The 14915-nt window shown below is 42.1% G+C and overlaps 1 protein-coding gene across 2 annotated transcripts in view; it reads left to right on the top strand.

Moving 5' to 3' along the window:
• The window catches only part of LOC139452707 (huntingtin-like), a 63354-nt gene that overhangs the window by 37179 nt on the left and 11260 nt on the right, over positions 1-14915 (top strand). For both annotated transcript variants that reach the window (XM_071234276.1, XM_071234275.1), the window contains exons 36-52: positions 749-926; positions 1370-1450; positions 2655-2792; positions 3489-3665; positions 3907-3998; positions 4713-4867; positions 5360-5428; positions 7243-7366; positions 8801-9073; positions 9929-10084; positions 10556-10743; positions 11390-11504; positions 12140-12285; positions 12904-12971; positions 13524-13662; positions 14211-14373; positions 14729-14889. In XM_071234276.1, the coding sequence (XP_071090377.1) occupies positions 749-926; positions 1370-1450; positions 2655-2792; positions 3489-3665; positions 3907-3998; positions 4713-4867; positions 5360-5428; positions 7243-7366; positions 8801-9073; positions 9929-10084; positions 10556-10743; positions 11390-11504; positions 12140-12285; positions 12904-12971; positions 13524-13662; positions 14211-14373; positions 14729-14889 (2423 nt within the window). The remainder of the gene's footprint in view (positions 1-748; positions 927-1369; positions 1451-2654; positions 2793-3488; positions 3666-3906; positions 3999-4712; positions 4868-5359; positions 5429-7242; positions 7367-8800; positions 9074-9928; positions 10085-10555; positions 10744-11389; positions 11505-12139; positions 12286-12903; positions 12972-13523; positions 13663-14210; positions 14374-14728; positions 14890-14915) is intronic.

The following is a 14915-nucleotide window of genomic DNA, read 5'->3' as shown; positions in this document are numbered from 1 at the left end:
AAGGTTGTGTTAGACTGAACCCACCAATTCCAGCTGATTGGATCTTATGTTACACTTAGTCTTTCCCAGTGGCAATTCTTGCAGCTGCTAACAATGCCATGTTTGTTGGCCATCTGAATTAACAAAGTAGGCTCCTGCCGAATGCTTTTCATAAGAGCTGCCTAAATGAGGATTGGAACCCTACAGTGAGTGACTGGCTGTTGCATGTCATCATGCACGGATGGGGTGAATAGCTGCTCATGCTCCCAGTCACAGGATTATGTGGCCCTGAATCCATGATTTACAGGCACCTCGGTCTAGATGGAATATTGCTCCCTGCAGCATTCAGGTTGAGCGCTACTTTACCCTTCATGGTATGTGTGTCACAAAGTATAAACACAGCATGAATGAATACCCATTTGCATTCTGCATATATTAGATTGTATTGTGTATGAACATATGTTTCCATTGTATAGATGTGACCCATGAAGATCCAGGGTAGAATAGGTCTTCAGCAACCCATGCTTGCCGTAAAAGGTTACCATGCTTGTCGTAAGAGGCGACTAACGGGATCGGGTGGTCAGGCTCGCTGACTTGGTTGATGCATGTCATCGATCCCATTTGCTTAGATCGATGCTCATGATATTTATCACTGGATTGTCTGGTCCAGATTCAATTATTTACAGTCCGCCGTCATATAGCTGGAATATTGCTGAGTGCGGCATTAAACAAATAGTGACATGAGGTTATACAAGTGTTTTGTTTCCAGATGTTGAGTTGGCTGCTCCAGCACAACCAGCTGCCGACCACGGAGCAGATACAAACATGTCTGGAGTGTGTGTCCCTCGTCCTGCAGAACCAAGTCTTCTCCTCCGTCATTGGTCAGACTGATCACTCCACGTGGGTGTGCACCATCACGTCCGCACTGTACCAGCTTATGTCATCTTGTGAGTAGCCATTCTCAACACGTTCTCAAAGGGGATTGGGTGGTCAGACTCGCTGACTTGGTTTATGCATGTTATCAATCATGTCTCAGTTGTGTAGATATTCATCGAAGCAGATTCCATAAGGCATAAAAGACAAAAAAGCACTGAAAATTAATGAAAGGATCACTGAAAATCACTTATGACACCAGGTGTTCGTAAGAAGGGTAGCACCCACCACTCCCACAGTTTGCATAAAAAAGTTTTTGCCTGACACCAGACATCAACATGCCATTTGGATTACTGATTTTTGAAATGGCTACTTTATGTATACTTCTGTTGAATGCAGTGCTTAGCCTGTTTCCAGGTATGTATTACCACTGCAGCAGAGGAGTAAGTGTTTCTAGAAAACCTCTGTAGTCATGGTAGTGTGCTACAGGCGTCTTGCAGTGCTGCTTGTGTTTCAGTGGTGGTGCTACCAGGGGAGAAGGTGGCTGTGTTGGCTCACCAGGACCGAGAGGATGACAGCATGATGCATTCCAGAGATGGTGGGTACAACATGAGATTGAAAGATTTCCTTATTCTTTCTTGGTGGAATTAATCTCTGTAACTGTATTTCCTTTTGCATGTTTTGAAGACATTTGCAGGGTGTTACCATGTACTACAAAACTAAAATTAGTTTCAAGGGTCCTAGAGAACATGTGAGGATCCTGTAAAGTAATGAAATAGTGTACTGTACTGTACTGTAAGTGTACTGTACTGTACTGTAGTGTAGTGTAAGGTAGTGTAGTGTAGTGTAGTGTAGTGTAGTGCAGTGTACTGTAGTATAGTGTAGTGTACTGTACTGTAGTGTGCTGTACTGTACTGTAGTGTGCTGTACTGTACTGTACTGTACTGTACTGTAAGTGTAGTGTACTGTAGTGTACTGTAATCTAGAGTAGTGTACGGTAGTATAGTGTACTGTACTGTACTGTACTATACTATAGTGTACTGTACTGTAGTGTGCTGTACTGTAGTGTATGGTAGTGTAGTGTACTGTACTTTAGTGTAGTGTACTGTACTGTAGTATAGTGTAGTGTACTATAGTGTAGTGTACTATAGTGCACTGTAGTATAGTGTAATGTACTGTACTGTAGTGTGCTGTACTGTACTGTAGTGTCGTGTACGGTAGTGTAGTGTACTTTAGTGTAATGTACTGTACTGTAGTGTACTTTAGTGTACTGTAGTGTAGTGTACGGTTGTGTACTGTACTGTACTCTACTGTAGTGTAAGACTTAATAAATACTGTATTGTAATGAAATAGTGTACTGTACTGTACTGTAAGTGTACTGTACTTTAGTGTACTGTAGTGTAGTGTACGGTAGTGTACTGTACTGTACTGTTCTTTAGTGTACTGTACTCTACTGTAGTGTAAGACTTAATAAATACTCTAATTACAGGCCCTTTTCATTTCTTGTCACAAATTTGATACAATGGATATGATTGTGCATCCCCGGGTGGCACTAAAGATTGTTCCTTCGTCCATTCTATACATTTGTGTGTACAGGATGCACATTTCTGCGTCATGTAAAACCCTGTATTGTCAGAGTGTTTGTTTTACAGACCTTTTATGTGTCATTTTTAGACATGTTTGTAATTGTTTTGTCTATAGCAACTCCTAAAACTCCTACAAAAAACTTACATTGGGAAAAGAGGACATGGTGATTGCAATGAACCAATAAATGATTTCATGTCATCTCTTCTGTTTTCCAGAGTCTACCTACCTGATCCGTGCTTGTGACCAGATCTCGGAGTTGGTTCACTGTCTACAGACTCGCCTGAAACCAAAGACCCAGACTAGTCTCCCCCTGCCCCCAGTCATAGCAGCTCCGATCAGGAACATCGTCATTGGTCAGTACAACATAACAATCCAATTTTCAGTCAGTAATAGCTTGGAGTGGATTTCCACTGATGACATAGAGTGGATTTTCAGAGTATCTGAATGTTGTTGTCACAATGTAGTGGTCAGTGTATTAGATATAAGGACATCAGTCAATCTTAGTACCACTATGAGGGACTGACATTTATTATGCTAAGTCAGTGACTCAAGACAAGTCAAATAAGCATGGTAAGTAAAACCAATTTATGTGCAAGTCACTACAAATATATTATCCTATTTTTTATTTCAAAATGTTCAATCTGTAATATACATGACTTGCAACACAATCTCTCTGCATTTATGGATTTAACTGACAGATTTCATGTTATTTTAACTGACAGGTCTAAATTCTTCTGACTGAAGAAATTCATTGGACATGTAGCAAGTTAAGGTGTTTTTTTTATGATTCTGTGATAAGTGACATATATTTGAACATCTTACCCATTTGACAAATGTTATAGTTGGCATAACACATTTTTATTAAAGTACAGATTCTAGTACTTGTTTTAGGTTGAGTCCCATCCAGGATTCGAACCCACACTGCCAGAGTGAGGCACCTAGTCTCACAAAGTCAGCAATCTAAGCCACTCAGCTTCCACGGTGGCTGGGTGCGTTAGACCGCTGACTTTCTAGATGGCATTATGTTCATCTTACCTATTAATCTGCAGGTCTTGGTCGGCTCCAGCTCGTCAACACATACGCTAGAACACCGCCACTTGTATGGAAGCTGGGCTGGGCTCCCTCCCCCTCAGGAGATCTGAAGACGAAACTACCTCCATTACCTGTGGACTTTCTACAGGAGAAAGAAGTCTTGAGGGAATTTGTTTTGCGGGTCAACACGCTGGGTAAGACAAAGAAACACTTTCATCCAATGCCAAATACTTGACATATTGTGATACATGGTGTGAAATTGAACACATCAACTCTACAATGCATGGTTACACTCATACTGTTGTTGCTGTAGGCTCACACTGGGTAAGACAAAGATGCCAGAACATTTTCATCCAACGCCAGATACTTGATAAAACATATTGCGATACGTGGTTGCACACAATACATGGTTACACTCCTGTGTTGTTGCTGTAGGCTGGGTGAGTCGGCAGCAGTTTGAGGAGACGTGGATGAGTCTGCTAGCACTACTCAACCCTGTGTCAGGGGGCATGGATCTAACGCATGAGGTGAGTGTCTCTGGAGGATCCCCACTAATAATCCTGCTACTTAATTTCCAATGACATCATATGGGACTGACATTTGATATTCTAGGAAGGGGGGAGGAGGCTGTTTTTTGTGTGTTTTTTCTTCTTCACATATGAATTGTTCCATAAAATACTAGGATATAAAAAATCTGAATTTGGATTTGGATTTCCTAAACAAAATGGTTATTTCAGCTCCTCCCTTCAAAGGAATAATGTTGTATGTGTTGAAGTAGTGAATGAAAAATATTGTGTGTGTTGAAGTAGTGAATGAAAAATATTTTGTATGTTGAAGTAGTGAATTAAATTTATTGTGTGTGTTGAAGAAGTGAATGAAAAATATTGCATGTGTTGAAGTAGTGAATGAAAAATATAGTGTGTGTTGAAGTAGTGAATGAAAAATATAGTGTGTGTTGAAGTAGTGAATGAAAAATATAGTGTGTGTTGAAGTAGCGAATGAAAAATATTGTGTGTGTTGAAGTAGCGAATGAAAAATATTGTGTGTGTTAAAGTAGCGAATGAAAAATATTGTGTGTGTTGAAGTAGCGAATGAAAAATATGAAGTCACCCCTTCTTCCGAATATTAAATGCTTGGTCCCCCTATATATCTGTGCAACAGTACATTTGATTATGTGATGACAGACAGCACTGCCTTAAAGATTGTGATGATCTATTCCAACCAACTGTGTGTGTTCCCAGGAGGAGGTGGATCGCAGCCAGGTGATGGTGATCTCGGTGAAGGCCATCACGGCCCTCCTTCTGCAGTCCATCCTCATCCCATTTGCTGGCAACCCTGGCAACAGCATGTTCGAGGTCCAGCCCAGGGACAAGCCTCTGGCCTTCCTGCATACACGGTAAACCTTGCCTCTTTGTTTCTCTTCTTTTACCTCAACACCTTTTACCTATGCCATGTCCTTTTAACCTCTGATACCCCCCCCGTGAAGATGTCATTTGGAATTGGTCTTTAGCTTGTCAAAGGCGACTAACAGGATCAGGGCCCCGTTCCACAAAGCGATCTTAGTGCTAAGTTGGTCGTAACTGCCATACTTTATCAGAGTTTTACGATCAACGTAGCACAAAGATTGCTTTGTGGAACGGAGCCCAGGTGATCAGGCTTACTGGCATCATTGATGCATGCATCATATCCCAATTGCATAGATCAATGCTCATGATGTCAATCACTGGATTATCTGGTCCAGACTCAATTATTTACAGGACACTTGTATAGATAGGACACTGCTGATTCAGACGCTAAACAACATTCACTCACTTGCTAACCTTGGACAAGAATACTAACCAATGGACACGACCTCTAACCTCTGACCTCTAACATGTGACTGTTGCAGGTGTGGCAAGAAACTGTCAATGATCCGGGGTCTGATAGAGCAAGAGATCCAGAATCTGTGTGCTGCCAGGTAGGTTGTAAAGTGTGTGTCGGGGTCCGGGGTCTGATAGAGCAAGAGATCCAGAATCTGTGTGCTGCCAGGTAGGTTGTAAAGTGTGTGTCGGGGTCCGGGGTCTGATAGAGCAAGAGATCCAGAATCTGTGTGCTGCCAGGTAGGTTGTAAAGTGTGTGTCGGGGTCCGGGGTCTGATAGAGCAAGAGATCCAGAATCTGTGTGCTGCCAGGTAGGTTGTAAAGTGTGTGTCAGTGTCCGGGGTCTGATAGAGCAAGAGATCCAGAATCTGTGTGCTGCCAGGTAGGTTGTAAAGTGTGTGTCGGGGTCCGGGGTCTGATAGAGCAAGAGATCCAGAATCTGTGTGCTGCCAGGTAGGTTGTAAAGTGTGTGTCGGGGTCCGGGGTCTGATAGAGCAAGAGATCCAGAATCTGTGTGCTGCCAGGTAGGTTGTAAAGTGTGTGTCGGGGTCCGGGGTCTGATAGAGCAAGAGATCCAGAATCTGTGTGCTGCCAGGTAGGTTGTAAAGTGTGTGTCGGGGTCCGGGGTCTGATAGAGCAAGAGATCCAGAATCTGTGTGCTGCCAGGTAGGTTGTAAAGTGTGTGTCAGTGTCCGGGGTCTGATAGAGCAAGAGATCCAGAATCTGTGTGCTGCCAGGTAGGTTGTAAAGTGTGTGTCGGGGTCCGGGGTCTGATAGAGCAAGAGATCCAGAATCTGTGTGCTGCCAGGTAGGTTGTAAAGTGTGTGTCAGTGTCCGGGGTCTGATAGAGCAAGAGATCCAGAATCTGTGTGCTGCCAGGTAGGTTGTAAAGTGTGTGTCAGTGTCCGGGGTCTGATAGAGCAAGAGATCCAGAATCTGTGTGCTGCCAGGTAGGTTGTAAAGTGTGTGTCGGGGTCCGGGGTCTGATAGAGCAAGAGATCCAGAATCTGTGTGCTGCCAGGTAGGTTGTAAAGTGTGTGTCAGTGTCCGGGGTCTGATAGAGCAAGAGATCCAGAATCTGTGTGCTGCCAGGTAGGTTGTAAAGTGTGTGTCGGGGTCCGGGGTCTGATAGAGCAAGAGATCCAGAATCTGTGTGCTGCCAGGTAGGTTGTAAAGTGTGTGTTGGGGGGAATACATTGCTGCACCGGTGCATTGTGAGTTTTAATGCATGATACGATGCACATTATGTTTCTTTCTGTATCGATACAAGACGATAATCTTGCTGAAATAAATTACTTAAGTTCACTACTACAAATAGCTGCTACAAACATGTGGCTACAGCTAGCTTTTTCTTTTGAACCTGCTCTGAAATATTTATGTTCAAGATGTTTCCATGTGAAATATGCATATCGTGACAGGTATCATATCGTGACCTTGTATCATGTCATCCCTATCTTTGTGGATGAGACTTAGCATAAACACATGCCACGGATCATCTCAATGTTAGTGACTAAACACACACATCATCATCATCATCATCATCATCATCATCATCTTTACATGGAAGAGCATTGGAGAGACAGATGTCAGTTTAACATCGGGTTACTCTGGCCCAAGGAACTGAGAATTCTTGTGGATGAATGAATTTGTGTAGAGAGATTGAGACATTGGTTTGAGATTAGGTTAAATGGCTGCCGTGGGGTGCCCTAACTGTAAGGGACCGGGTACAAATCTCACTGTTTCCTACAGTGTACCTGGTCTCAGTCTAATGGGCTTGATGTTACTATAAGGGGCAGGTGGTGCTGAGCACACACATATTATAGTAACTATCACCACAGTATAGTAGTGTTATGTACATGCTTTTGAGGGTGGATAAGTTTCAATACAAATGGCCATTATCATATTCCTCCAGACCAGATCGGCAGTCTCACCATGCGTATGCTGGTTACCGTCGACGGACAGACTCTCTACACTGTGATCTATTTGAGGACAATCTGGAACGTGAGACAGGGATGGAAGACTTTGGTCAAGGACAGGTACATTGATATTACAGGGCTCCAGATAATATTTGGTGTCATTGATTATTTGCTCACATTGATAGTTTTTTGGTATTCAATATTTCTTAATCCCTTGGGTCAAATCTGTTGGGTATTTCTTAACCAATGAGTAGAAAAAGATTCTGAAAAGCAAGCTGTTTCAGGAGACTTCTTTATTTGCATGTGGTCAGGTGCTTCCTCAAGTGTGTCACATGTCACATGTCGATGTTACATTCAATAAAATATGATTGTGTGGCATTTCATTGGCTAACAATACAAACAAAGTATGGGTTTTGTTTCCATTATCAAACAATACATTTTGGCCACGCCCACTAACAGATGACTCCTGATTGGTTGATAGAATGGGTGGGGCTTGTGTTAGACGATGTCACTGATTTTGTACTGTTGTCTACAGTTACAGTTAATGTTTAAATATGCTGTGTGTGAAGTTCTTATTGTTGACATATTTAATTATCCCAATTGACTTTAATGTGTCTTTGCATTTATGGAGGTATAAACGTAAAATCCAGTGTGCATGCTGTGTATCTGCCTAGCATAGCGGATTTATGCAAAGACTGCACACTGGTTTTTGAATTTATTACTTGATAAGTACAAAAAAATATTTAAGTAAATTCTTAAATAGGCAATACAGTACTTTTTGTACTATATTCAGTGCAGTAGATTTCATGCAGCATGACACCTTCATTCCATCAGTTAATAATTGGGTAATCATGCACATTATTGTTATGCTATTGGGATTTGAATTATTGCTCCTATATTTTTAGGGTATGTTTGGTAATAGAAGTTATTTTGCATAATTTACTCCAATGTGCAGCTATAGCCGAGCTCTGTGTCCATTTAACTCCATTACTGTATTCCGTAACTGACAATTGGTATGGACCTCTCAAACTGATAACTCAATCTGTTGATTAGATGTAAAACTCTACACTCACTCTATCACTCATCAGGCCACTATGAAAAGCTGTATGCTGTACTTTGAGTCCCAATAATCTCCAACAAGATAAACCTGTAAGACTTCTAGAATTGCCCTCATTGTTAATTCTATCAGTGCATTGCAATTTGCATTGCTCAATGGCACTTCATATTTTAACAGAGGTGGTGGGGTAGTCTAGTGGATAAAGTGTTCCCTCGCCACGCCAAAAACCTGGGTTTGATTCCCTACATGGGTACAGTGTGTGAAGCCAATTTCAGGTGTCCCCACCTGTGATATTGCTAAAAGCGGCATAAAACCATACTCACTCACTCATTTATTAACATAAGTATCTCCTGGAAATCATGTCAAGTAGTAAATTCCAGCTAGTAGACTCAAATCCTTTTGGCACTGACTGTCTTTGTACTATCACCATAATGTCACAGCAGTAGCCCTCAGTATCCGGGACAGCTTTCACCATCATCTTCCGCATCCTTCTCCAGATCTCCCTGGAAGCTATCTGGTCAGTGGTTGGGACACTTGAAACCAACATGTCCGAGTCCGACACAACGGACTCCATGGACAGTCCGCTCCAGGAGCAGGTGCGAGCCAACATTCCACTGTCTCCCATCAAGTCCCAGGAGAGATCCATCACGCTGAGCGGCCTGGACATCCACTCCTGCCTCCAGTTCCTGCTGGAGCTGTACACACCCTGGCTGGCCTGTGACTCCAACTCCAGGCCACCTCTCATGCTCATCAACGCAGTTGTGGAGTCGGTAAGACCAGGATCGCATCATTGCTATTTCCCTAATGGTTTTAGTTTGTCGTGATACTAGTGCAGTTACAGCTTTTGGGAAAAGGAGGGGTAGGTTTTGTGATTTGGCAATTAGTAGTTGTGTAAGTTGTTGAAAATAGATCACAAGACACCTGATGTATGAAGGCTGCCAGAAACAAGTTATGTCACTTCTTGTCTTTTAACGAAATTGAATTTATTAGTCAACAACAAAAACAATCATATTTTGAAACAACATACCTGGACTCCACCCCACAATGCCCCGAACGGCTTTATTAGAAGAAAGTCTGTGTACCCTTCCTGCCATGAAGTCAAAGTAATAAATATATTCCATGTTAAAGGATATGCACCCCTTTAGATTGTGTGCCTCTCTGACCCCTGTAATATTAAAGTAATGAATGCTCCCCCAAGAATATGTACCCCCTGTGATATTAGAATAATGAATGCACTTCCTAGATCATGTACCTGTCTGACGTCTGTAATAATGGATTTATAAAATGCTCCCATCTAGATCATGTGCCTATCTGACCCAGTAGTAACAGGTTAATGAATGCTTCCGCCTAGGTCATATGCCGGCCTGTCTTTCCCCTGTAATAATGGATTAATGAATGCACCCATCTACATCATATGCCTATCTGACCCTAGTAATAATGGGTTAATGAATGCTCACGTCGAGACCATATGCCTGTTAGGCCCCTGTAATAATGTATTAATGAATACTCCCTTATTGATCGTATGCCTGTCTGACCCCTGTAATAATGGATGAATGAATGTTACCATCAGGATTGTGTGCCTGGCTGAGCCCAGTAATAATGGATTAATGAATGCTCCCTTCTAGATCGTGTGTCTGTCTGACCTGTTCATGGAGCGGGAGCAGTTTGAACTGATGCTGGACACACTGCTGGATGTCCACAAGACACACCCCTCGGAGGATGAGCTGGTCACCCAGTATCTCAATGTCGGCATCTGTAAAGCTGTTGCTGTGGTCGGTGCAGTGAGTATAGTCTTGTTGGTGTCCTGATGACTCTTTCCTTAATAGACAGTCGTGTGTTCTTATGTCAAATTAAGCTGTTGTAGATGGGGTTCCCACAAAGACATCAAGAAATGATCTCAGTGCCCCCCTTTCGTTTACACTACTATTTGATGATACCAGTCTTTGTTATTTCCTGGTTTACACATGTGTTTTTGTATTTTATATCTTAATATGTTGCCCTATGTGCAGTGTTCACAAAGTTTTAGTTTTGTCGATGTTACAGTAAAAAATATTGTATACACGATTTATGATATGATGATAAATATTATTCTGTTCAGAATTGCTTTGTTGGTCCACCTTTCATTGTGTGGACAGATTTGTAAACCAATAAAAAAAGAAATTTATATCCAAGCTATGAATTGTTTTCTGACACAAAAATGAACGTTACACAAAGTAAGGTCTTTATTCTTTTCTTTCTATTTCTTTATCCAGGATAGCTCTGTAGCTGAGAGAGTTGTGAAGCTTATTGATGTGGGTCTGAAGAGCACACACCTCCCCAGCAAAGTCTCCACGTTACATGGCATGCTTTATTTATTAGAGGCTAACATTGCTGATCTCACCAAGAGTATTCTCCCTTTAGTCACAGACTTCCTGCTCAAGCACCTGTCGGCAGTCAGCAAGTAAGTTCATGTTTGTCAGTGGGATACTTTGGTTTATTTCAATACCATTGCTGATCTGATTGGTTTTGGTCACAAATAGAAAAAGGCTATGCTCATTATTCCGGGTTTGATTTGCCTCAGGTTAATTGGTATTTGATTGGTATCATTACCAGATACACTCCAACAAGATCACTGATCTGAATCAAATTCCTCTGGACTCAAAATTGTCAACTTTAGCCATCAGTTCTTCTCTTTCACCACCACCACAGAGTGGAATAATCTCCCTTTACAACTTCATCGATCCCAATGGATCGATGCTCATGATATTAATCACTGGATTGTCTGGTCCAGACTCGATTATTTACAGACCGCAGTCATATAGCTGGAATATTGCTGAGTGCGGCGTTAAACAACAAACCAACCAATCAACCCTTTACAACTGAGATTTTACTCTTCGAATCTCGTCTGAAAAGTCATCTGTTTCTGAGCGCCTTCTAAGATTAACTCTTTCACTGTGATTGTGCGCTTCAAGCATCTTGTGTCCCGGTTATGTGAAGCCCATTTCTGGTGTCCCCCACCGTGATATTGTTGGAATATTGCTAAAAGCGGTATAAAACCATACCCACTGACTGTCCTGGTTATGGAAAATACTTGTATCATTTTTCAGTGCCTGCATCACAAGTCAACAGTTTGAACTGACAATGTGGGCCGTCGCATTCTACGTGCTGGAGAACTACCACGACGACCTCCGTGATGCAGAGTTCCCAAGCAAAATGCTTACGGTGTGTATTTGTATCTGGTCCCAAAACAGGTGGAAAAAACCTCTTTACAGGGAACAGGGATTTATCTACACCTGCTCAGAGGCCCCAAGTATGCAACAAATGTCATTATTAATTCCCAATTTCAAACCAATCATTTCCCAATTCATGTTACAAAGTTTTAATATATGTAACTAACCTAATTTTATGGCTTTGTAGAAGAAACCTGTATCCTCTTATGGCATGACCTATAGATAGGAACAGGTTTTTATACTTTGTTTTATATTATTGCATTAAATGCTATCTCAAAATACCTTGGTAAAGAATCCTAGATAAATCCCTGGTGAGGGATGCCTTTGTGAACAACTATTTCAGTGAAGATTTCTCCATCAACAGACGACCTATTACTTGTTACATGTTACATACAATGATGATGGGGAGTGGTTAATATCTTCACTCATCATGCCAAAGATCCAGGTTCGATTCCACACATGGGTACTATGTGTGAAGCCCATTTCCGGTATCCCCTTTGTGATATTGCTGAAATGTTGCTAAAAGTAGCGTAAAACAGAACACTCACTCACTCACTCACTCACTCACTCACTCACTCACTCACTCACTCACTCACTCACTCACTCACAATGATGATTTCTTTACAGCTTGCTGTGAGCACAGCGTCGGGGAGTGAGGACAGTGTCTCGACTGCCGTGTTCCTCACGATCATGAAGGGGACAGAACGCCTCCTGTTGACGGACGTCCTCTCTCGGGGCGACATGGAGACCATTATGAAGTTGAGCATGGACAGGTAGGAAACACTTGAATCTTTTGACAGAAGAATAACACGAAGCTGTGAGTCATTGACTAATTGGTCACGGTGTGAGTTATTTAGTTACGGCTGTATTCATAGGGGGAAGCCTGAAATGGTGGGGACAAAATCACAAGTGGAAAATCAAACCTGGGTCCTTAGGCCCCGTCCCCACAACTAATTTTTGCAGATATGCATAAGTAAATACTTTAGTTGGTTGGTTGGTTTGTTGTTTAACGCCGCACTCAGCAATATTCCAGCTATATAATCGAGTCTGGACCAGACACTCCAGTAATTACTATCATTATCATCGATGCACGCAATTTGGATCCATGACATGCATCAACCAAGTCAGCGAGCCTGACCACCCGATCCCGTTAGTCGCCTTTTACGACATGCATGGTCGCCTTTTACGGCAAGCATGGGTTGCTGAAGACCTATTCTACCCCGTAATCTTCACAGGTCAGTAAATACTTTAACCCCTGGGGTTTGTGTGGTTTGATTCCCCACATAGGTGCAATGAGAACATGTGAAGTAACACCATACTCACTCACTTTCACATTAGAAAATACAGATGTCAGTTGTTATGGTTCTACATTTCTTGCATCTGTATTCCAGGCTGTGTCTGCCGAGTCCACAGAGGGCGCTGGCAGCACTGGGGCTGATGTTCACCTGTATGTACTCTGGTGAGTGTTAAGAAGCAGTAAGTTGCTAATGTGACATCAGCGTTTCTATGAAAACAGGGAGGAGTCATGGCCATCTAAACCACTGCAATTAGGCTTTCCAGAAACCTGGGTTTGAGTCTTAGATTGGCCCTGATTTTGTTACTTGGTTTGTCTGCACTCAGCTCCTGGATTTCACCAAGTCTTGAGATCTTCATCGCATTCAGGCTTTCCTCCCACATTATGCTGACACGTTGTGATACGAGCATGGGTATGTTGCTGACAAATCTAGCCAAGTATTACATAAATGAATTGTTTGATGGCACTTAGAAGTTTATGGATGACAAAGTAGACCGAAATTATGGATAATGATATACTAGTATATTTAATATTGACGTTTTAGGTCAGATCCTTATGCCATTGTCAAGCAAGAGGGTATAGGAATCTCTACCAAAAGTCGACCTGTATAAAGTTGTTATCCATAAATTGTGTCTACTTTGCCTGTTATTGTGTATTGTTGCATGTTTAACCACACCTGTTGTTTGTATCCCTGAGCAGTTAAACTCTGTGTTCCAGGCAAGCAGTTTGATCAGTACAGCCCCCGTCCTCGTGACGAGATGGAGCCAATATTCTCAGACAACGGCTTCTCCTTCGTGTACCAGGACCCAGAATCTCTCATCCTGGCCATGGAGAGGGTTACAGTACTGTTTGACAGGTGAGATATGCCTAGGACGTGTGTTAATATAATAATCACACCTCATCCTTCATCATGGCCATAGAGAGGGTCATAGTGCTCTTTGACAGGTGAGATACACCAGGAATCTGTGTTGATATAAGTAATCACACCTCATCCTTCATCCTGGCCATAGAGAGGGTCACAGTGCTCTTTGACAGGTGAGATACACCAGGAATCTGTGTTGACACAAGTAATTACACCTCATCCTTCATCCTGGCCATGGAGAGAGTCACGGTGCTCTTTGACAGGTGTGATACACCAGGAATCTGTGTTGACTCAAGTAATTACACCTCATCCTTCATCCTGGCCATGGAGAGAGTCACAGTGCTCTTTGACAGGTGTGATACACCAGGAATCTGTGTTGATATAAGTAATTACACCTCATCCTTCATCCTGGCTACAAAGTGGGTATTTATTAGCAGTATTTATATATTATCATGATACTTCAAACCAAGAAATGCTTTTTTTAACCTGACCTATTGCCCTATTCCAATAAACTTGTAGTATGTTTTTGTAACTTTTTACAGAATAAAGAAAGGCTACCCATACGAGGCCCGGGTGATTACGCGTCTCCTCCCAGCATTCCTAGCCGACTTCTTCCCACCACAAGACATCATGAACAAAGTGATCGGGGAGTTCCTCTCCAGCCAACAACCCTACCCACAGCTCATTGCCAAAGTCGTCTTTCAGGTAACTGGCCTTGCCTCTTTATCTTTCTGCTAATGATGCAGAAAATGGCTTTTTTTCTACGTTACCTATCAGCGGTAGAAACTAACATTTTTATGCCACTAGTCCTTATAATGACAACATATAGAAAAACCCTTACAAACAGCAGATTTCTACTATTCCTTATGATCCCTTAATTATTGGGCAGTTTGGCAAGGACTTCGGGACTAGTGCCCATTTCCAACGCTGCCTATTCTGAGAGTGCTGTTTTGTTAACAATGACAATTTATTGATGTCATGTTTGCGAATATAAGTCCTATATTGATTGTATTTAGAAACAACTCTTGAATTAGGTTTTGATAAATTTGATTTATTGTAGGTATTCAACAACTTGCATCAGCAGAACCAGCAGAGTCTAGTGAGGGACTGGGTGATGTTGTCGCTCTCCAACTTCACTCAGCGATCACCTGTTGCCATGGCAATGTGGAGTCTCACCTGTTTCTTCATAAGTGCCTCCACCAATCAGTGGCTCAAAGCATTGTATCCTTAACAACAGAAAGTTTGAA

The sequence above is a fragment of the Haliotis cracherodii genome, unplaced genomic scaffold (genome assembly GCF_022045235.1).
Source record: "Haliotis cracherodii isolate W230 unplaced genomic scaffold, xgHalCrac1.p SCAF_9, whole genome shotgun sequence".
NCBI classification, from domain to species: Eukaryota; Metazoa; Mollusca; class Gastropoda; order Lepetellida; family Haliotidae; genus Haliotis; species Haliotis cracherodii.
This window is presented reverse-complemented; position numbering and strand designations above follow the sequence as displayed.